The sequence below is a fragment of the Papio anubis genome, chromosome 8 (assembly GCF_008728515.1).
Source record: "Papio anubis isolate 15944 chromosome 8, Panubis1.0, whole genome shotgun sequence".
Classification (NCBI taxonomy): Eukaryota; Metazoa; Chordata; class Mammalia; order Primates; family Cercopithecidae; genus Papio; species Papio anubis.
In genome coordinates, this window is record NC_044983.1 from 51,612,299 (window position 1) to 51,634,873 (window position 22,575).

The 22,575-nt window shown below is 45.9% G+C and overlaps 1 protein-coding gene across 3 annotated transcripts in view; it reads left to right on the forward strand.

The window, feature by feature from the left end:
* Window positions 1–22,575, forward strand: part of LYN (LYN proto-oncogene, Src family tyrosine kinase) — a 139,424-nt gene that overhangs the window by 91,613 nt on the left and 25,236 nt on the right. For all 3 annotated transcript variants that reach the window (XM_021942327.2, XM_003902768.4, XM_003902767.4), the window contains one exon: window positions 2,531–2,607. In XM_021942327.2, the coding sequence (XP_021798019.1) occupies window positions 2,531–2,607 (77 nt within the window). The remainder of the gene's footprint in view (window positions 1–2,530; window positions 2,608–22,575) is intronic.

The window sequence follows — 22,575 nt, forward strand, 5'->3', positions numbered from 1 at the left end:
CAAATAAATTACTATGTATTTCAAAAAGGAATATTTTTTGTCATATGCTTAAAATGTGAGTTCCCAGAATTCTAATACTACAGATTTAGTACAGATTGTTCAGTACCAAATTCCTCTTTCTTTTGTTTTTTTTGTTTTTGTTTTTTGGAGACGTCTCACACTGTTGCCCGGGCTTAAGTACAGTGGTGCAATCTCTGCTTACTGCAACCTCTGCCTCCCAGGTTCAAGCAATTCTTCTGCCTCAACCTCCCTAGTAGCTAGGACTACAGGCACATGCTGCCATGCCCAGCTAATTTTTTGTATTTTTAGTGGAGATGGGGTTTCGCCACGTTGGCCAGGCTGATCTCGAACTCCTGAGCTCAGGCAATCTGCCCGCCACGGCCTCCCAAAGTGCTAGGATTACAGGCATGAGCACCCAGCCTCTCTTTGCTCCTTAGCGTTATCTAATATTCATTTTCCTTTCCAGCATTATCTAAATGTTCAGGGTGTCACTTTTAAATATTAACGTTTTTTAAAACTTGCAGAGGTTAAAGTCCTGTGTAATCACAGAATTGCAGGAGAATAGACTTCAAGCAATCAATTTTTCTTCTACTGTGATCACCTTCATATAGAAGACTTCGAATCAACATCCTTCTTCCTGTGTTCCCCTCCAGTTCAGGAAACATGCTAATAAACTGCCAAATTATTTTTTTAAAAGTCCTCAGAAGTAATGAAGAAACATAAGCAATGATCCAGGATTAACAATCATTTCATGCACAATGGAGATGATAGTATGATGTCATAGCTGAATAGATTCAAAAGATGGATATTATATTTTCTTATTTAATATCTGTGAGTATTTCAAAATATCAGTCACTCAGAGTCCTTCCAAACAAGGACATTGTTTGTTTGTTTTAAAGCAAACAAACCAATTAGCTCTTGTGGCTTGGGTTGCTATAGCTCAGAATTCAGGCTCAGAGCCGGACACCTAATAGGAGTTCAGTAAATATTGTTGAATTAATTAACTTAGAATATTCTTAATGATAGATGTTAATATGAGTTTTCCTATGTAACAATGCCTAATATATATATATATATATATATATTTAGAGACAGAGTCTCTCTCTATCATCCAGGCTGGAGTGCAGTGACACTATCTCAGCTCACTGCAACCTCTGCCTCCCAGGTTCCAGCGATTCTCCTGCCTCAGCCTCCTGAGTAGCTGAGATAACAGGTGCTTGCAACCATGCCCAGCTAATTTTTGTATTTTTTAGTAGAGACAGGATTTCACCATGTTGGCCAGGCTGGTCTTGAACTCCTGACCTCAGGTGATCCACCTGCCTTGGCTTCCCAAAGTGCTGAGATTATAGGCGTGAGCCACCAAGCCTGGCCAACAATGCCTAATATTTACTGAGCACTTACTATATACCAGACTGCTCTTGGTGCTTTCTATGGGTGATCTCACTTAGTCTTTTCAGCAGCCTGAGGGCTAAGTACTATTGTTCTGTGTCATGGATGAGATTGCATAATGTTTACTGAGCATTTGCTACCTGCCAACCATCATGGTATGTGCTTTGGATGCAACATTTGATTCCAACCTCCCCAAAACTCTAATATAGCCTCTAGTACATGCCCATTTTACAGAGACCTAGATGAGGTAAACAACTTGACCAAGGCTACCCGTGAGGCTGGTACTTAAAGTTCTAGGGGAAAAACAGGTCTTGTTTTAGAGATGAAGCCGTGGAGGTTGGAGAGTTTGCTCAGCAGCACACTCCTTCTTAGGTAGGTTCCACTTTTTTCCAAAGCGCAGTTCACTCATCAAATACTCATTGAGGCCAGGCGTGGTGGCTCACACCTGTTATCCCAGCACTTTGGGAGGCCAAGGTGGGAGGATTGCTTGAGTCCAGGAATTTGAGACCAGCCTGGGCAACATGGTGAAATCCTATCTCTACAAAAAAATAAAAGAATTAGCTGGATGTGATGGCATATACCCTCAGCTACATGGGAGGCTGAAAGTGGAAGGATTGCTTGAGCTTGGGAGGCTGATGCTACAGTGAGCTGTAATCATGCCACTGCACTCCAGCCTGGGTGGCAGAGTAAGACCCTGTCTCAAAAAACATTCATTGAGCACCTACAGTGTGTGCCAAGTTCTGTGCTTTTTGCTGGATACAGATGGGAGTGAACCTGGCTAAGTGTCTGCAGAGGGTAGGCCTTCCAGTGAGCTCGCTAAAGATTGGGAGGCTGCAGTGAGTGGATCATGGTGGCAAGTACTCTGAAATGCATGGTTCTCAGACACCTGTAGTGAGAAAAGTGGTATCCACCCACATTCTCACCTGGAGCACATGCCATGTTTCACATCAGGTGAAAGGTAACAGATTAGAGGGGACTGGGTTTGACCAATGCCGGGAAAAGGCTTTATTTAACCATAGAGAATTGCAAAGCCAATCATATTGTGGGGGGTTCCCCTGTAATAATAATGATGATGTGAATTTTGTTTGGATTTTTTCTTGCGTGTTTGAACTGCACTAACTTGTTCTTTCTTTCTCCATAGGCAGTTTGCTGGATTTCCTGAAGAGCGATGAAGGTGGCAAAGTGCTGCTTCCAAAGCTCATTGACTTTTCTGCTCAGGTAACATATTCAGAAAGCCCCATGTGCATGTGCATTTGCAAAGACTTCCCTGCGTCAAATTCATGAAGGAGTTATTGCTCCAGGGAGAAGGAATTTGTGTTGAATGTTTCCCAGCAGCAGTTATGAGAAAAAGACCTTCCATGGTACAATTCTTGGAGATAGTAATAGGAGATTCACATGGATTGTGTGCACGTGTTGAGTTTTGACCTGAATATCATCTTCTATAAGCCGAGTCAACCTCTTTATGTTCATTTCACAAGTCACAGAAACAGTGCAGTTGAATCAATCGCTTTCTCAGCATTTGGGAGAGGCAGTTCCATACTATGTAAGCACCGCAGCTTTTAAATGATGCATACGTTTTATTTAAGTTACGAATAGAATGTATGCATACTTTTAAGTCTTCCGTATTCTTGAAAACAGAGGAACTATGTCCCTTTCCTGCTACACTTCTTCTCGCTCGTTCTCATTGGATGTGCCATCAGGATTCTGTGAAATATTCATTTGTACTATTTTTAGAACTAGTCTAGGAGTTGCCTGTTTATTTACTTTGGAATAACATGTTTCCTGAAGTGTATTTAAGAGCAGAAGCAGGTTATCCAGAAGCCCCGCCATGTGCCCAAAATATCAAGGAAATGCACACTTGAATGATGCCAGCTGCTGACTTTTACTACTTTCATTGTGTCCATTAGTCATGTTCAGTAATTTGCTTGCTTGTTTTTCAGTATTGGCAATGGGTGGTGTCATGAAGCCCAGTGTATGTAGCAAGAGATTTATAGAAGTTCTAGGGAAGGCTGGTCCCTGTAGTTTTACTCCCACTTCTTCCCTCACACCCTCTTTTGGTTAGGAAATTGCTACAGCCTTCTTGGGAATATGAGATCCAAGGAATGCATGAGTACAGAGGTGAAGCACCTCACATAAGGTAGGGCTGGACACAGGTTCTGTAATAGAGCATCGTGGGCTAAGCTGGCATTCAGAACCTGGAGACTGGAGTTTGTGTCCTGGTTCTGCCACTCGATAGCCATACCGCTTCAATTTTGGAAGCCCTTTACCTATTTGGGCTACTTTATTCGCCTATAAAACAGAAAGGTCATTCCTACTGTAAGGAGATGTTGTTGAGGGTCACATCAAACACAGATGTTGTTGTGTCACGTGCTTGGCACGGGCACAAGCACCTCAGAGCCTGCTGGTGGAAGCTGGGAAAACCCAAGGGAGGGCAGTGCCCATCCTTCCAGTAAAGGTGTGTGATGGGTGAGTCACACTGCTGATCCTCTCCACCTCCGGGACTCGGCAAGCCTAACAGGTTCCTCATCTGAGTTAGAAATTCAAGTGTGCCCTGAAATGCCAACATCTAATAAGAAAGAAGCATAATTGCTGTGGTGGAACAGAGGGGTAAGGAAAGGACCCAGCAGCCCTCCCTTTTTAACCCTGTCCTCAAAGTCTATGCTGGCCCCTGGGATGCTCCATGGGATTCCAAGGTTTCCAGAACTATAGTTTGAAAACCACGTCTCTGCAGTAGGAGGAATAAGCGGGGTTGGGCACAGCTCTAGAACCCGTGTAGAAAACAGATCAGGAAATGGAGAAAGCAGAAGGTCTGATAAACTTGGGTCATACTTACACGAATCAATGAGGCCCTCTACTCAGGTGGTGATTTAGGTGTCCCCATGGGTCAAGAGACTTGAGGAGTGTAACAAAGGTTTGTCACGCTTGGACAGGGCTATGGAACATTGGGACACACAGCCTGGAGGGCCTGAGTGGTCACAGCCATTCCATCTGCTGGGGGTCTGATCTGTGCCCACAGTTCTTTAGGACAGAAATTACACACATTTGGGTACGTACTATACCCAGAGAATGACTTTATTTTGTCACATGGGTATTTTGTATTGGGTTTTGCATGGCTTATCTCATAAGACTTTATCTTGACATAGTCGAAACTTTTAAGGTTCAAGTCAAGGCCTCTATGCTGAGTCTTTAATTTAGTGAATTACTACCATTACCTCAAAGAGTAATTTTTCTAACCTAGAAATGAATAGGGGGAGAAGTTACTTTCTAGACCTTCGTAGCTTATGAGGAAGGTTACCACAGAGTCTGGCATTGACTATGACCATTGTGCTGTGGATTCCAGGGGCTTCCGTTGACTCTCCTGTCAACTCTGATGGGGCTGAGGCCCCTTGGTGATAGGAGGGGCTGGGGGCAATAAAGGCCAGCACCACTGGTCTCCACCCAAGCCAGTTTACCAAATCCAGCCCGTGCCAGGTGAGCTCATGTTCACAGGTCTAGGGTCTCTTTCCTAGCAGTGGCCCCTTGGTGGAACCCATGGAACATCTGGCTCAAGTGCATGAACTGCTCAGTGTCACTGGAAGAGTCACGGGTCAGCAGCAGCCGGCAGGACCCTAAGTGTGTTCATTCAGCACAAAATTCATTTTCTTTACAACTAAGCACTGGCTCCTTTTGAGTTCATCTTTGCTCAAGCTGCAAACCTCACTCAGACTCTTTCCCAGCCCTTCCCTCAAGGTGGCGCTAGTGAGACCACCTGTTCTCCATCCTTAATCATTATCTGCTTCTTGTACCTGTGGCTTTTCTTATTATAATACAGATAATTTGAGAAGGGGGTCTTACCCTTGGCAACAAGGAGTAGGGCGTGTACGCTTCAGCTTCAGCCTGAAATCCCATACCTTCCACTTCCACTTTCTGCTCACTGCGCCTGCTCCCTTGTCCCCCCGGAATGCCCTCACTGATGACCACTGCTGCCCAGTGCTCCTCCTCCTCCTTCACACACCTTTCCGAAATGATCTGTCTGTGCCAAGAAGGCCATCTCTGCATTATCTTACCTTTCCTTCTCTATCATGTGCCACTAATTAACTCTATCACTTTTCCATAGTGAATATCATGACAAGAGTAAGTATTATTAAAGTTGCCCAAGGGTGACAGAGATAGCTGGTGCCCAGATACTTCGATAATCCAACCTTTTCTATACCTTACCCCCACTTTACTCTTTAGGGTGGGAATTTAGGGATAAAGCAGAAGAGGAATTACAGAAGTCCATTTGCTGTGTTAGCTCTAACTAAACAGTTAGTATGCTATGCGATAATGATGTGGCTTGCTGTCTTCCATAACCCTCATCTATAGCATCAGAGTTGGGAAATTTAAGGTTCACAGGGGGTAGTTAAATTCAGCAGATTTTCACAATGAAAGATTGGTCATTGGGAGTAGAAATAACCCAGTTTACTTAATCCCAGCCCTAGATGAATAAGGGAAACTGTGAGGGGCAGAGTTGGGACTTTTCCCACCGTCTATATCTGGCCTCTTCTTCCCGCTCCCCACTACCCACTTCCCCATGCCCTACTCTCCCGTCCATATTCCCCTGTTGCCCATTGAGACAGGAAGTGGCTAGTGCACATGACAGTCTCACAGTTCGTGTGAGAGCTGATTTCATCACTTCCTGTCGCAGGATGAGTTCTGAAAGACTTGTCTGAGCCCAAGTGTAATAATCCACACTCTCCAACAATCCGTAGCCCATTCAACATAGATCAAGAAATCCTGACTAGAGCAGCTTTACCCATTGCTTTTCTCTTTGTATTAAATTAAGCAATTTAGTGCTTTTTGTGCTGAAATAGGAAAATACCTCTTTGCAAAGGAAGTTTGATACTTTCAGAGCAGAGAGACTTTGCATAATTCCCTTCCAGCTTTTAGGCCCCATGTCAGAGAAGAAAAAATGAGCTTGGAAAGACAAGGGGTTAAAACCAGTGGGGATTTCCTTCATCAGAAGCCGAGATGGAATCATAGACTTGTCAAACTGAGAGGAAAAAGAAGTGAAAAATTTACAGTTGCAGTTTGGAGAGCAAATAAATCATCTTGTAATCCAGACCAAGTGAATCAAAGCATTTATTACTCTTTGGTGGCAGTATCTCAAGTGCAAAAATTACTAAAAATGAAACAATTGTTTGTGAGTTAAATGTCAGTAAAAACTGCAAAATCAAGCCAAGAAAAGTGGCATGCACCTATGGTCTCAGCTACTTGGGAGGCTGAAACGGGAGGATTGCTTGAGGCCAGAAATTCAGGACCAGCTGGACAACATGGCAAGAATCTACAAAACAAAGCAAAACAAAAAAATTGCAAAATCAGAGTTGTTGTTATTATCATGGCAACAAGTAACATTTATTTTAGCTTCTTCTGGTTGATGCGACACTTACACCTCCATTATCTAATTTGAACCCAACAGCCTTGAAAGCGTATATTTTGTTGTTTAGTACCTCTTACAGATAATGAGGTGAACTTGGACTTGTCTGAGGTTACTGAGCTAGTATGCAGAATTGCTGGGACTTGATCCAGGGACTTCTGACTCAAGATAACTGATTCTTTCCTCTGCAGCCTGCTGTTGTCTCATGGTTACAGTTGCTGCTATGGTCATTTTGCACTCAACACTACTGTGATATGCATTTTCCCTGTTACGGATTTTGACCATCAAAATTAATATTTTCTTTAGATTTTTCCACCTCAAAAGTCTTTATTGCCAAGGTAGAGGTTATGCTCAAGGTATATTTTGCCCCCAGTATTAAATTTAAAGCCACATTTTAAAATGGAAATTGGTAAAATGAGGAAGGTAGGAAAACTCTGTCTAGGAAGTTCTCGACCTTTTTGAGTAGGAGGGCCTTTTAACAGCAGAGCTTTCTGAGCACATCCTCATAGTTGTAGCTACTGAGTGAGAAAACAGTGTATAGATTTGGAATCCCTTGTAATATCTCTTGGTTGAAACTTACCAGTATGTTGGTGGTAAATCAGGCTTGAAGGGTCTAGAGGGGCAAGTTTCTAGAATATTTGCCAATACCATCCAAAGTGAGTCTCTTCTTCTGTCTCTTTGTCTGGAACGTAAGAGATGTGTTAGATGCTCATATTCCACCTCAAGGCTATAATCTCAATGAATCATCTGCTTTATCTTCAAAGCTTTTTTTAGTAATAACCTTTGATTGATAGTGTCCTCATGTTTAGTTCACTTAAACTGGAGGGAGAGTTGCATTGAGATGTCGAGTCAGATGTGATGGCAAGTAGAAGCCGCAGGTGATTGACGTGGTTTGTGGTTTAACCAGGAGGCCAGATCCACTCCCCACTCCACATATAATCTCCCCTCCACGTGGAAATTCTCATACATGACTCTTACTGAGGCCTACACACTCCCAATCACTCTTTCAAGCGCAAGAGCCTCCTTAGAGAGAAAAACAGCCAGCACTGAAGAAGGCATTCATGAATTTCATAGAGGAATCTGAGCCGGGTGCTGCTCTGGATACAGGGGCCACATAGTGGTCAGGATGTGGTGGTCCCTGAGTGGGCATCGCTTGGAGCTTTCTCAGTATACAAATGTTAACACAACTGGTGATTAGCTCTTTCTCAGAATTTGAGAAATGTTGCTGTGATTTTTTAAATGGAGCCTAGATGATGTTAATGATGGAGAAATCAGAGCCAAGAACCGGAAAACCTGCTTCTGCGTGGGGAAAATCACTTTGTGGGCCCCAGTGTCCTCATCTTTGAGATGGGAGGCACGGATTAGGTTTCCCACAGCCTCAGCTCTAATATTCCGTGACTAGGGACCTCTCCTTTTATTTAGACTATCTATGTAAATCGTCACCAAAAGCTGCAACTAATGATTCTGAGGCTATGCAGATGACATTGATATAAGATTTTAACATTGCTCTAAATAAAGGAATACAAATAGATCACGTTAATGCAGTACCCACATGTTGGGCACTTAAATGCTCTATTTGTCTTTTCTGAATAATGAGTGTTATGTTTTCATCTTAAACGTTGACCATGAAAACTTAGAAAATGGACAAATGAAACTAGAGTTACTGTCAGAATTGCAAAAGTGAATCATACGCAGTTTCCTTCTGAAAAAGCCAAAGGAATAGGAAACTGTCATTTAAAAATAGTATAAAACAGGAACTCTTTTTTTGTTGTTATTAAGGTAGGGATGGGGCTGTTTTGCATATTTAAGCAAGAGGAATCAAGACTGGCTGTTAAAATAGCAAATAAGGCAGAATTTATTTTTGTTTTAAATTTGATTGGGAAGCTTTGGGTTAGTGTATGTAGGAGGTGGTGGCGCTTTTGGCCTGCAGGCAAGATCTGTCTCTTATCTTAATGTTACTTTGACCAGAGGTGGCAATTTCTGGTGAGTGCTTACTGTAAGTCACAAAATACTATTCTCTTTGGGTACTCATCGTGGAAGCTTGCAAGGCTAGAATTGAACTGAAGTGGTTTAGGAGTGGGCAGAGTTTATCACCAGCTGGTCACAGTTGAAAAGTGGAGATGAAAGCAGTTTGAAATTAACCGGGCTTGGTGGTGCGTGCCTGTAATCCCAGCTACTCCGAAGGCTGAGGTAGGAGAATCACTTGAACTCAGGAGGCAGAGGTTGCAGTGAGCCAAGATCACGCCACTGCACTCCAGCCTGAGTGACAGAGTGAGACTCCATCTCAAAAAAAAAAAAAAAAAAAGAAAGGAAGGAAGGAAAGAAAGCATTTTGAAGGGAGCAGTGGAGGGTAAATTCCAGCTGACCTTTGTCTCCAGCACATGGCTTGCTCTCCCTGAGCCCCCCTTACCCTCTTGGTGTGGCCCCCTCCCTTTCACCCACACACCTGTCCTGAGCACAGCCAGGCACTGTGTCAGGAGGGATGAGCAAAGGGCACATGGTATGGAATTGGGGGCAGGTAAGTTGCAGAAAAAGACAGGGTACAGCCCCGGGATACAGCAAGGGCTGTCAGAGCAGGCACCACATGCTACTTTCAGAATACATGGAGGAGAATGGAGCGTAGTAGGGTGGGCTAACAGGCGGAAGGTGGGCTTTCTGGAAGAGGTGACCCTGAGAGCCAAGATTAGCCCTGCTAGCTTGGGAAGAGGTGTGGATGCAGGGATGGGTCTTCAGTTGTAGGAACCTGGTGCATAAGGGCACAGAAAAGGAATACATGGGGGTGCAAGTGGGGGTATATGAAGAGAACAACTTGGGGGGCACTCTGAGAGACATGGACCTTAAGGAAACTAGGCCCAGCACAGTGGCTCATGGCTGTAATCCCAGCACTTTGGGAAGCCGAGGTGGGTGGATCACCTGAGGTCAGCAGTTTGAGACCAGCCTGGCCAACATGGTGAAACCCTGTCTCTATTAAAAATACAGAAGTTAGCTGGGTGTGGTGGTGTGTGCCTGTAGTCCCAGCTACTGAGGAGGCTGAGGCAGGAGAATCGCTTGAACTGAGAAGGCGGAGCCAGGATCGTGCTGCTGCACTCCAACCTGGGCAACAAGAGCAAAACTCCATCTCAAAAAAAAAAAAAAAACACTAGACCTGTTCACTCTGAGTTGTGGAAGAGTAAACTGTTTTGTAGATAACTCTAGTTTAAAAAATGTATCTGTACAAAATAAAAATGCTTGTTCTCAGCAAATAGTTTCAACAGGACTTACAGTTTTACCCTTTTAGTCAAAGTATGCCTTTTAGTCATTAGTGGATGCTTTTTGTACTTACTGTAATATATATTCATGTTACCTCTGTTCTCCTTCAACACACCAAGGTGTTCTTTATAGAAATAGGTCTGTTTTGACTATTGGAGAATCACAGAGTTCTCAGCTTTTCATGCTCCTAAGATTTTGTTTTATTACTGTTTTTGTTGCTGTTTTTGTTTTGTTTTTTAAAACTGAGACCAGGAAGGGTGGGATGGAAAAGGAATAGGAGAGTTTGCGTTCTAGCCCAGAGCTCGTCTCTGCCCGGCACATGCCTGTAATCCCAGCACTTTGGGAGGCTGAAGTGTGAGGGTTGCTTGAGGCCAGGAGTTTGAGCCCAGCCTGGGCAACACAGTGAGACTCCTATCTTTACCAAAAAAAAAAAAATTTAGCCAGGCGTGATGGTCGTGCCTGTAATCCCAGCTACTCAGGATCCTGAGACGAGAGGATCAATTGAACCTGGGAAGTTGAGGCTCAAGTGAGCTATGATCACGCCCACTGCACTCCAGCCTAGGTGACAGAGCAAGACCCTGCCTCTAAAAAAACAAAACAAAAGCAAACAGAGCTCGCGTCTAAAGGGTACACCCTGAAACGGACAGGACTTATTCCGAACTTTTTCAAATCAGAGCTAGATTCTTAGGCCCTCTGCCCACCCCTTCACTAAAGCCAAGAAGCACCCGAAGGAGTTCAGCCCAAGTCCGGAGATAATTAAACCTCTCAACCAAGTGGCTTTCCTGGTGCTGCCCCTGAAGCAGGTGTGAGGCCTGAGTTATGAAACTGAGGTGAGTTGCCTGGGGATAATGGGGATCGACTGAGCATTTCAGCAGCAATGTGATAGGATGAGACTTGTGCTTTAAAAATTGCCCCAGCGACCGTATACAAAAATGATTAGAAGGGGTGAAAGCTAGAGTCCAGGGATGAGGGAGGGAGGATGGGCCTGAGCGAGGTCAGTGTCCCCTATCACAGGCACATAGAAATAGAGAAGGAATGTGCGTGGGGCAACTGAGGGCCGCCATTGCGGGCACGGGGTTGAGGTGGCTGATGAAATTAGCTTTGCTATACTGGGTTTGAAGTGCCATGAAACATCAGCTACAGATGGGCAGCTAGCACGGACAGGTGTTTTAGTATAGGGGTCTGGGGCTAGAGGCTTCAGGGAGGCTGGCGCCGCAGACAGTCATATAAATAGGGGTTGGATGAGGTCCCCTAGAGAGTGTGGGAAGGGACAGAGGATATCCCCAGACAGACCCCAAAGAAAGGGTTGAGTGGGTCAAAGTCAGAGAGTAGGCTGGGGACACCAGACGCACAGTAGCCTGTAAGGAGGAGGTGGGGTTGCAGTGCAGGTGACAGGGAGTTCTGACGCGCAGTCAGAGAACAGGGAAACTGCCACGGGACTTTGCGACAGGGAAGTCTTTGAGAACCTAACCAGACCCTTCCCAGTGACACGGTTTGGGTGGAAGCCATGCCCTCGGCCTCTCTCCCTCTTCCTGATTCCTAGAACCCTGTTCTCTGCCTGCACAGCCTTCTCCCTAGCCCTGGCTGACTCCCCTTCCTCTTTTGCTTTCTCCTCTGCTGCTGCTTTTCTCTCCATGCCTCCCTGACCACTTAGCACACCTCATTCTTGAAAAAAATGTGATTTCTCTTTGTATTTAAATGGAACCATGCACTTCTCATTCTTTTTTTTTTTTTTTTTTTTTGAGACAGAGTTTCACTCTCGTCACCGAGGCTGGAGTGCAATAGCACGATCTCGGCTCACCGCATCCTCCGCCTCCCAGGCTCAAGCAATTCTCCTGCCTCAGCCTGTGAGTAGCTGGGATCACAAACGTGTGCCACGCCCAGCTAATTTTTGTATTATTAGTAGAGATAAGGTTTACCATGTTGGCCAGACTGGTCCTGAACTCCTGACCTCAGGTGAACCGCCCACCTCGGCCTCCCAAAGTGCTGGGATTACAGGTGTGAGCAACCACGCCCAGCCTCATTCTTATTTTTTAAAGTAGGTTCATACCGGCCTTCTTCTGTGATGGAATAAAATGAAATAAAATTATTGAGAGAGGAACTTAAATTATTCATTTTTAAAAATACATAGTTTTGTAGACTTCTGTAGAAACATAGCATTCTTCGCCCACCCTCGAAGCACGTGCTGGAAGCGTTTGTGTCTGTAGCTATGCAGCTCGTGGGGCTTTGTGAAACACAATGAGAAGCATTTAAAAACTGAGTCACCAAAAGTAGCCCTTGCCCCCAATTAAGACCGGTTTGACTTAAATGTGTATTCTGAGGTCAGTTTGGTGCCTGGAATGCGTTTCCCCAGGTTTCACTGAGGTGCGGATCTCAGGCCTCCACCCAGCACAGCTCTGCAGATCTCACCCTGATTCTGTGTCACCCCAGGAAATGATGTGTCTGGGTTCCTTGGTGTGGTTTCTAAGGCAGCTCCTCTCTGCCAAGCAGCAGCCTGACACCCTGCCCAAGGCTCAGAGGGATGCCACAGCGTCTCCAGGGCTGCCAGAGGGCCACCTACCCCGGTGCGGAAGACCCCAACAGAGCTCCTGCCACAGTTGCTGCCTCCTGGCCTCATCCCCTCCCCACAGCAAGACCTGTTCCTTGGAGATGAGGCCTGCAGCTGACAGCCCTCCAGAGGCCCTGCCTCAGTAGGGCTCAGAGCCCATGTGCACAGGTGGCATTCCACCTAGGCAGGCCACAGTCCCCGGGAGGTGGCCACACAGGGTCCCCCTGAGCCATAGCTTTGTCAGCCAATGGTCTGCCCAGCCCTCCTCACTCATAAGCAAGTCCTCTCATTTCTTCTTCCAAGATAGATCTCCCTCCACCAGGTCACCATTGTCTCTCATCTGCAGTATTGCAGTTGCTACTTTTTGTTTTTTGAGACAGGGTCTCTCTAGGTTATCCAGGCTGGAGTGCAGTGGCCATTCACAGGCATGATGCCACTACTCCTAAGCACAGGAGTTTTGACCTGCTCCGCTTCTGACCTGGGCCGATTCGCCCCTTCTTAACCAACCTAGAGGTCCTCCACTCCCAGGGGTCACCATATTGATTCCGAGCTTAGTGCAGACACCGGATGGGCATAGCACACTGCATCCCAGAGCTCCTGGGCTCAAGCCATCCTCCCGCTTCAGCCTCCCAAGTAGCTGGGATTACAGGCACACACCATCGTGCCCCACAGTTTCTTCTTTTTTTTTGAGACGGAGTCTTGCTCTGTCGCCCAGGCTGGAGTGCAGTGGCCCCATCTCGGCTCACTGCAAGCTCCGCCTCCCGGGTTCACGCCATTCTCCTGCCTCAGCCTCCCGTGTAGCTGGGACTACAGGTGCACGCCACCGCACCCGGCTAATCTTTTTTTGTATTTTTAGTAGAGACGGGGTTTCGCCGTGTTAGCCAGGATGGTCTCGATCTCCTGACCTCGTGATCCGCCTGTCTCAGCCTCCCAAAGTGCTGGGATTACAGGCGTGAGCCACTGCGCCCGGCCCCACAGTTGCTTCTGAACTGGTGTTGTCCAGCTTGGCAAACAGAAGAAATCCAACGTATACAGTCAAATTTGGATTTTGGATAAACAATAGCTTTTAACAGAAGGGTGCCCATTTGTCTTCCCAGGCAGCCCTGCTCCTAATGGGCCTCCCTCCTGTCTCTTTGGCTACCCTCTTTCCAGGGTCCACAAAGTAGGCAGGGACAATTGGATGGTTTTAAAATTTTTGCCTTTTTAAAATTGTGGTGGTAAAATAAACACAAATTACACCATTTTAACCATGTCTAAGTCTATGGTTGTTGGCAGTAAGAACATTCACATTGTTGTGAAACCATCACCAACATCCACCTGCAGAACTCTTTAATCTTCCCAGAGAGCAACTCTGCGCCCACTCAATGCCAGCTCCCCACAGCCACTTGCTAGCCCCTGGCCACCCCCGTGCTGTTCTCGGTCTCTGTGAATCTTATAGACTGGATGGTTTTGCATCCCTGCTCAGCTCCGTTCAGTGGGTTCCCACTACCCCCACAGAGACTCCCAGCACCTGTGCCTGTGACTGATACCTCAGCACTGAGCCCACCACACTCTTCCCTATCCCAGTGCCTCTCTACAGCCCACTTCCTGGAAGCTGCTACCTTTTGTTCTGAGCCACACCACACCTCTTATCAAAAGACGCCTTCCTTGACCTTCCTTCTGAAGCACTTGCATCCCAACTCCTGCTTACTCCATTCTCCTCAGTCTCGGTCCCCACCCATTTCTTCCATAGCATGTACTGCAATTTGAATGTTTTGATAAGTTCTTGTTTACCTTTTTATCCCCAGCACTTAGTGCAGTGCCTTATATACAGTAGATGCTCAAAAATGCTTGTTGGATGACTATATTGGCCACTTAAAATGGGATTGACTATATTCAGTTTAAAACAAATTGTTTATTCTCTGTTTCATACAGCTCTGAATGAGTAACTGGAAGAATATATTTTTTGCGTGTTTAAAAATTTTTTTTAATGTAGAGATAGGGTCTCACTATGTTGTTCAGGCTGGTCTTGAACTCCTGGGTTCAAGCAATCCTCCCACGTCGGCCTCCCAAAGTATTGGGATTATAGGTGCCCTGCCAGAACACATGCTTTTAAAAAGGTTTTCTGGCCGGGCACAGTGGCTCACGCCTGTAATCCCAGCACTTTGGGAAGCCGAGGCGGGCGGATCACGAGGTCAGGAGATCAAGACCATCCTGGCTAATACGGTGAAACCCCATCTCTACTAAAAATTACAAAAAATTAGCAGGGCGTGGTGGCAGGCACCTGTAGTCCCAGCTACTTGGGAGGCTGAGGCAGGAGAATGACATGAACCCGGGAGGTGGAGCTTGCAGTGAGCCTAAATCACGCCACTGCACTCCAGCCTGGTCAGGTGACAGAGCAAGAGTCTGTCTCAAAAAAAAAAAAGTTTTCTGAGTCATTATTCAGGTGTATTTAACTGTAAAGTATTTTCTTCTTCCCCTTCCTCTATCTATGGGTTTACTTTCCTGCACAAAACTTACCTCATTGGTTGAAGTAAAAGTGAGAAAAGAAGGATGTAGAATATAAGTATCTGGGCCTGTGGGAAAAACAAAGTGCCCCTTTGTTTCACATTCCTTGTGGCGTAAAGAACACCAGGAGGAATGAGAAACTATAAGTGAAGTATTTGACATTGAAGCCAATGGCAGATGCATTCCACTTAATTTGGAGGGAAAAAAAAAAAAAACCCACAACTGAACAGGTTTGTCCTCCCCCAGTGTCATGCAAGGCCTCTCATGGCCTCTCCCTGGGCACTGAACAGAGCCGTTTCTCAGCACCTGTTGGCAGAGGTTGATGCTGGAGTTCCCAGGGTGATGGGCTGGCAGATTCTTCACAAAGTCAGGATTTCCAGCTCTTGTTCATTATCCACCCGGCGCCCCCAGTGTCTGTAACATCATTACCTGGCAATGTTAGATGTTACAGAGCCAACTACTTGCATGGTTATTAAGATTACATTTATACTTCAGGTTGAGTATCTCTTATTCAAAATGCTTAGGTCCAGAAGTGCTTCAGATTTGGGTTTTTTTGTTTTTTTTTTTTTAATCCTTGGATTTTGGAATATTTGCACTATACTTACTGATTAACCATTTCAAAAAGTTTTGAATCTTGGAGCAATTTGGATTTTGGGTTTTTGGATTAGGTATGTTCAACCTGTAGTATTGTCAATGGGACCAATGGTGTGCTGAAGTATCTTTGATGCATTACAAGGAGCTGTACGGCTTGATCTTCTTTACCATTTCCAGACCTTCTACCTCCCCAACCCAGGACCCCCAGCTTTGGAGTCCACGCCATCAGACTGTGCCAGTCTAACTCACCTCTCAGCTGTGGTCCTTGGATCCCTGACCACTCCTCCTCCTTGCTGTTCTCAGCTACGGCTGGCTTGCTGTTCCCAGCACAGCCCTGTCATCATTCCATCATTTGTAGCCATCCCCACCTTCAAATGCCAGCTTATCTGTGTCTTGACTTCCTCCCCTCCAAGACTCCATCCTCTCCCCTCGAGCCACTCTGCAGGCTGACCAGTTCCGCTGCCCTTTGCTTCATTTGATCGTTTCCACTTCAGCCATCACCTCCCTTCTGTCTGCTCACCCTCCAGTGCTCCAGCCCCTACAGCCTCAGCCTTTTGCCAGTACTTCCCGTCCCTTGAACCTGCCTGTCCCTACCTCCCCTCCGCTCCTGCTTCTCTTCTCTCCTCCCCTAGCTTGGAGACACTCATTGCCCCTCCCCCATGTCATATGCACCTGGCAAAATCCCAGCCCTATGGAAGTCCAACCCTTCACCTATTTTGCCCCCACATCCACACAACAGCTGTGACCTGCACTGAGGTACCTAGCAGCTTTCTGCATTTCCAGTTCAAGAGCACCAGCCTGAGGAGCCTCGTGAACCCCAACATGTGCCCAGTCCACTCCCTCTCACTGCCTGCTAGAAACAATGGCCCATCTTCCCCTTCTCTGCCCTCAAACCTTCCCCTGCATGCCTCTCTCTCTGTGGATTCCCTGCTGTCTCTTTCCCTGAGACAGGAGAAGCTGTCAGTCAAGAGCCCCAACATGCACCGGGTCCTGTGCTCTCTTGCTGTTTCAAGACATTGTTCTAGAAATTCCGCATTAGCGTTTTCCCTCACTTCTGCACTTTCTGTAGAAATCAAAGTAAAGCCTTCACTTTCCCCTACATCCCTCTCCAGCTACTTCAGCCTCCAGATGTCTCCTCCCCCAATGACAAAAGTGCTTGCAGGACTATGCTGTTTCCCCAGTTCTCCCCCACCCACCCTCTCTTGAACCTCCCACCACTCGACCCTAGCAGTGCAAGTCAACAGTGACCCTCAGGACACTACATCCAAAGGGCACCCATCTCTCAGCATCTTCCTAGGTGTCTACCAGCAGGGTCTGCTGCCGTGGGTCTCACTCCTCCATGGCACGTTTTCCTTACTTGGCTTCTGGGACACTGTTCTCTGCTTTTCCTTCCCCCTCACCAGCCAGCTCCTCATTTGCCCAGTGGTTAAACCTTGCAATGTCCCAGAACTCAGTCTTTCAGCCTCTTTTTTCTCCACACTAAGTCTCCTAAGTGATTCCACTGAAAGCATTGTATTCGTTTCCTGGGGTTGTCAGGGGGCTTAAAACAACAGAAATGTATTTTCCTACAGTCCTGGAAGCCAGAAGTCTGGAATGAAGGTGTAGGCAGGGCTGTGCTCCCAGGTTCTTGGGAAGAATCCTTCTGTGCCTCTTCCAGCTCCTGGCAGCTCCAGTGTTCCATTCCATGTCTTGTTGGCCGCACTGCTCATCTTCCCGCCTGTGTCTTCCTGTGGCCTTCTCTGCGTCTCTGTGTCTCAGACCTTCCTCTGCCATTCTCTCATAAAGATACCAGTGGTTGGATTTAGGACCCACCCTAAGTCCAGGGTGGGATTTCATTTTGAGATCCTTAATTAAATCTGGAAAGACTCTATTTCCAAATAAGGCCACATTCTGAGGTCCTGAGTGGTCATGAGTTTGCGGGGGACATTAGTTAATCCAGCACAACTGTCTAGACTCCGGCCACTCCGAAGCTTCTAGCTCCAGCCCAAACTGCTCCAGTGAGCCCCTGCTGGCTCAGCATCTGCCCAAAGATGTGCGTTAGGCATGCCAAACTCAACGCACCCCAGCTCAGTGCCTATTATCCCCTTTTCCAAAACCTGTACCAGCTGCCATCTTCTCCCTTTTGTTGATGGCAGCTCTGTCCTTGGAGTTGTCAGGTCCCAACACTCAAAGTCATTCTTGACTCTCTTCCTCTTACATTGCATATCCAATTCCTCAGCAAGTCTGGGGTTCCACCCTCAAAGTAGGTTCACCTTCCTCACTCCTGCACATGGTCACTCTGACCCAACTTGAATACCCACTCAAAGTGAGTAATCTAGGAGCCGGCCGTCTACTCCTGTGCTCAGCTGTGGCTCCCCCCAGCCCAGTGGTCACACAGCAGTCAGAGCAATGCTTTGAGGCATAAATCAGATAACCCCCTCACTCTCGGCCCTCCAGTTCCTTTTGGCCTCACTCGGAATGCAAGGGGAAGCCCCCATAATGGCCGTTTGCCTGTGGTGTGTGTCAGTCATGATGTAGATTTGCTTTCAGAAGTTACTCCTTTTCATACATTTTTTATTGTTTTCTTTGTTTGGAAATCTATGTTTCAGGGTTTCATATGCTTATCATTAAACTCACCTTGGATTCTTGTTTAAAATCTGCAGGTGTCTAGGTAGGTCCCTCTCCCTGTTCGCAGTCATTAAGGACTAGGGCCCTGAATAAGCCGCAGGGGTCCTGTGGGCTTCGATAGTCGGGAACCACTGTCGTTGAGAAGTTGCTGAACCGAGCGAGTGATCGTTTTTCTAGGTCACGCATCTTGCAAGGGAATGCTGCTTTTCCCCATTAGAAAGCTGCAGTGCTGGGGAGGAACTGTATTCCTCTCACTGCTCTAAGTGAGTGAAGCCCAGTAATGGTTTGCCCAAATCACTAGGCATGGACAAATCCTACCTGGTGAGCAAAATGCTTGACCTTGCTTATTCCTCAGCTTCAGCCCTTGCAGCCACCCCCACCCGCTCTTGCCCCCACATCCTTAGGAAAAGGAAAATGCAGGAGCAGCCACAGAGAGCAGATGTCACAGACTTCCCTCGCAAACACGGTATTTTGAAAACGCACTTCAAAGGGGTTGAAATATAAATAAAGAGGATAGCAAATCTGTTTCGGGTATACTTGGAATTTCTTAGATCTTGTTACAGATTTCCTTTGTCACGGGACAAATAAGTCAGGGATTGTTTTCGGAGCCCAGGCGCTGTCTTTGCACAGGAATTCTTTTCAGAATAATACATGTCAAGTTCTTTTTTTTTTTTTTTTTGAGATGGAGTCTGGCTCTGTCACCCGGGCTGGAGTGCGGTGGCCGGATCTCAGCTCACTGCAAGCTCCACCTCCCGGGTTCACGCCATTCTCCTGCCTCAGCCTCCCAAGTAGCTGGGACTACAGGCACCCGCCACGTCGCCTGGCTAGTTTTTTGTATTTTTTTTTTAGTAGAGACAGGGTTTCAACGTGTTAGCCAGGATGGTCTCTATCTCCTGACCTCGTGATCCACCCATCTCGGCCTCCCAAAGTGCTGGGATTACAGGCTTGAGCCACCGCGCCCAGCCTACGTCAAGTTCTTTAAGGTATTTTGTCTTAGTTGAAATATAGCACAGCTGCCTGCTATGTATTTTCTTCTTCTCAGCTATCTGACATGGTGTATATTCATGTGCTGAATTATTACTTTCTGTCTTCCCCCATCAAAAGTAAACCCTGAAGGCAAGGACTGTGTTTAGTGGACCTGCAACTGGGTGGGGCTTGTGGGATACAGACAGGACTGTGTGTGGTTGGATGGAAGGGGATGTCAGTTCTCGTTAGCTAATGGAGATACCTTGACCTTCAGTCTTTTAATATACTAAGGGTGGCTGGGTTCAGTGACTCATGTCTGTAATCCCAACATTTTGGGAGGCTGAGGCAGGAGGATCACTTAAACCCAGGAGTTCAAGACCAGATATAGTGAGACCTCATCTCTACAAAAAAAAAAAAATAATAACTGTGTGTGGCAGTGAGCACCTGTGGTCCCAGTTACTCAGGAGGCTGAGGTGGGAGGATTGCTTAAGTCCTGGAGGTTGAGGCTGCAGTGAGCTGTGATCCTGCCACTGCTCTCCACCCTGGGCATCACAGTGAGAACCTGTCTCAAAAAAAAAAAAAAAAACACACCCACCAGAATCCCCAAAACCAAAAAAAAAAAAAAAAAATCCTACCTTATATATATACTAAGGGAGTAGTCATGGCATAGCATCCTAGTGACATTACAAATAGCAGCCGTATCCCTTTATATTCCTGCCAGCAGTGTGCGAGATTTCCAGTTTCTCCACATCCTCACTAACACTTGTTATTTTCTGGGTTTTGATAATATCCATCTTTGGGGTAGTACAGTGAGTTTTGAAATATCCAACCCATTGACATAGTCCAGTGAGTTTTTGCAAGAGAAAGTAAACGGGTATTCATTGACAAACTTTTCTTCCTATTTTCTAAAGAAGGTAATTCTGTTTCATGGACACTTAATGATTTAAATATGGGTATTTGGTGAAGCTGTCATTTTGAAAATCATCTCTCCCCAAGGCATTGCGGGTCCTTGCATGCTGATGGATTGACTAGATTTTGAGCAGTCACAGAAATCTCCACCAGCCCTAAGCTTGGATATGCTAAGCACTGCCTCATCTTTTAGCTATGAAGGTAGTCTACAGACTGCAAGCTTTAACTTGACTGTTTGTTATGATTATTATTATTTTAGAGACAGAATCTCTTTCTGTTGTCCTAGGCTACAGAGCAGTGGATGTGATCATAGCTCACTGCAGCCTCAAACTCATAGGCTCAGGCAATCCTCCTGCCTCAGCTTCCTAGGTAGCTGGGACTACAAGCATGTGCCACTACACTCGGCTAATTTGTAATTTTTTTGTAGAGGTGGGGTCTTGCTATGTTGTCCAGGCTGTTCTGAACTCAAGCGATCTTTCCTGCGTGTCCTCACAAAGCACTGGGGTCACAGGTGGGAGCCGCCATATTCGGCCTAAGTTGACCACTTTTTAAATTATCTGGTTTTCTTATTTCTTTTTGCCTCCTTTTTTTCCACTGCCAACTTGGTGAGCATTGTATTTTTAGAATAGAATAAAAAGAATCTTTTCTTGCCAGGCGCAGTGGCTTATGCCTGTAATTTCAGCACTTTGGGAGGCTGAGGCAGGCAGATCGCCTGAGATCAGGAGTTCGAGACCACACTGGGGAACGTGATGAAATCCCATCTCTACTAAAATACAAAAAGTCAGCTGGGTGTGGTAGCACATAGGTCCCAGCTACTGGGGAGGCTGAGGCACAAGAATTGCTTGAGCCCCAGAGGCGGAGGTTACAGTGAGCCAAGATCGGATCGGGCCACTGCACTTAAGCTTGGGCTACAGAGTGAGACTTCATCTAAAAAATAACAAAATTATATATATATTCTGTTTATTTTTTTATTTTCAGACAGAGTCTCACTCTGTTGCCCAGGCTGGAGTGCAGTGGTGCAATCTTGTCTTGTAACCTCTGCCTCCTGGGTTCAAGCCGCAGCTTCCTGAATAGCTGGGGTTATGGGTGCCCGCCACCACACCTAGCTAAGTTTTATATTTTAGTGGAGACAGGGTTTCACCACGTTGGCCCTCGAACTTCTAGCCTCAAGTGATCCACCCACTTCAGCCTCCCTAAGTGCTGGGATTACAGGCATGAGCTACCATGGCCGGCTCAAATCTTTCTTTTTAAAGGAAGGAACCAGTGTGCATGAATGCTTAAGAGCACAGACTCTTAAGCCTGGACCAGCCAGGCTTAGGTTGGAATTCTGACCTTTCTAGGGAAATTGTAACCTCTCCAAGACTCCGCTTCGTCCTTATTACTATGAATATAACCTACTTTATGGGCTTGTTTTAATGATTAACATGCCTAGCAAGTGCCTGGGCAAGTAGTAGCTAATACATGGTAGCTATCATCATCATCATCAAGGTATAGATTTCACTATTTCTTAGCAGTTATACTTGGAAGAGGAGACTATTATGATAATCAAATAAAGCTAAAATAAAATTTCCAAGAAATTTTGATCCCAAAAAAGTAGAGTACAAACAAGAATGCATGAGCTCTCTGTTACATCCCTTTCCTCCATCCAAATTATGGATTGAAGATTAGAGGGATAGGCCGGGCGCTGTGGCTCAAGCCTATAATCCCAGCACTTTGGGAGGCCGAGACGGGCGGATCACGAGGTCAGGAGATCGAGACCATCCTGGCTGTCGGCCACAGTGAAACCCCTCGCCTCTACTAAAAAAAAATACAAAAACTAGGGGCCGGCGCAGGTGGCGGCACCTGTAGTCCCAGCTACTCGAGACTGAGGCAGGAGAATGAAGAAACCCAGGAGGCATGGAGCTTGCAGTGAGCTGAGATCCAGCCACTGCACTCCAGCCTGTCATTGTGATGGTGACCCGCCTCAAAAAAAAAAAAAAAAAAAAAAAAAAAAAAAAGAAGATTAGAGGGATCTAGTGTTGGGGAATCAATGAATATTAACAAGTAGAAAAGTGTTTCTGTGACAACTGTTGAGAAGCATAAAACAAATGCTGTCATATTTGCAATACAGACAAGATGTGTTCTTAAACTTTCTTTTTGCCAACTCCCTGGTGTGCGTGTGTGTGTTTACATTCTATTTTCTGTTGTTATTAAATGGTCTTTTTAGGTCAGTTTGGGATTGATTCCAGGGGCTTCCTGTTACAAAAAATCCTTTAGAGAGACTGTAGGTTTTACTCAATTGCTACTTATTTTTCAGTTCCAACTTATTAATATTGTTATTTTATAGGCTTTCTAGGGCTTTTGAACATCATTAATTATGTGAATTCTTTTTCTCAAGCATAGGAAGACAATACATCCTTAGAGAGTAAGGCAAACAGTGCCTACTAAAACA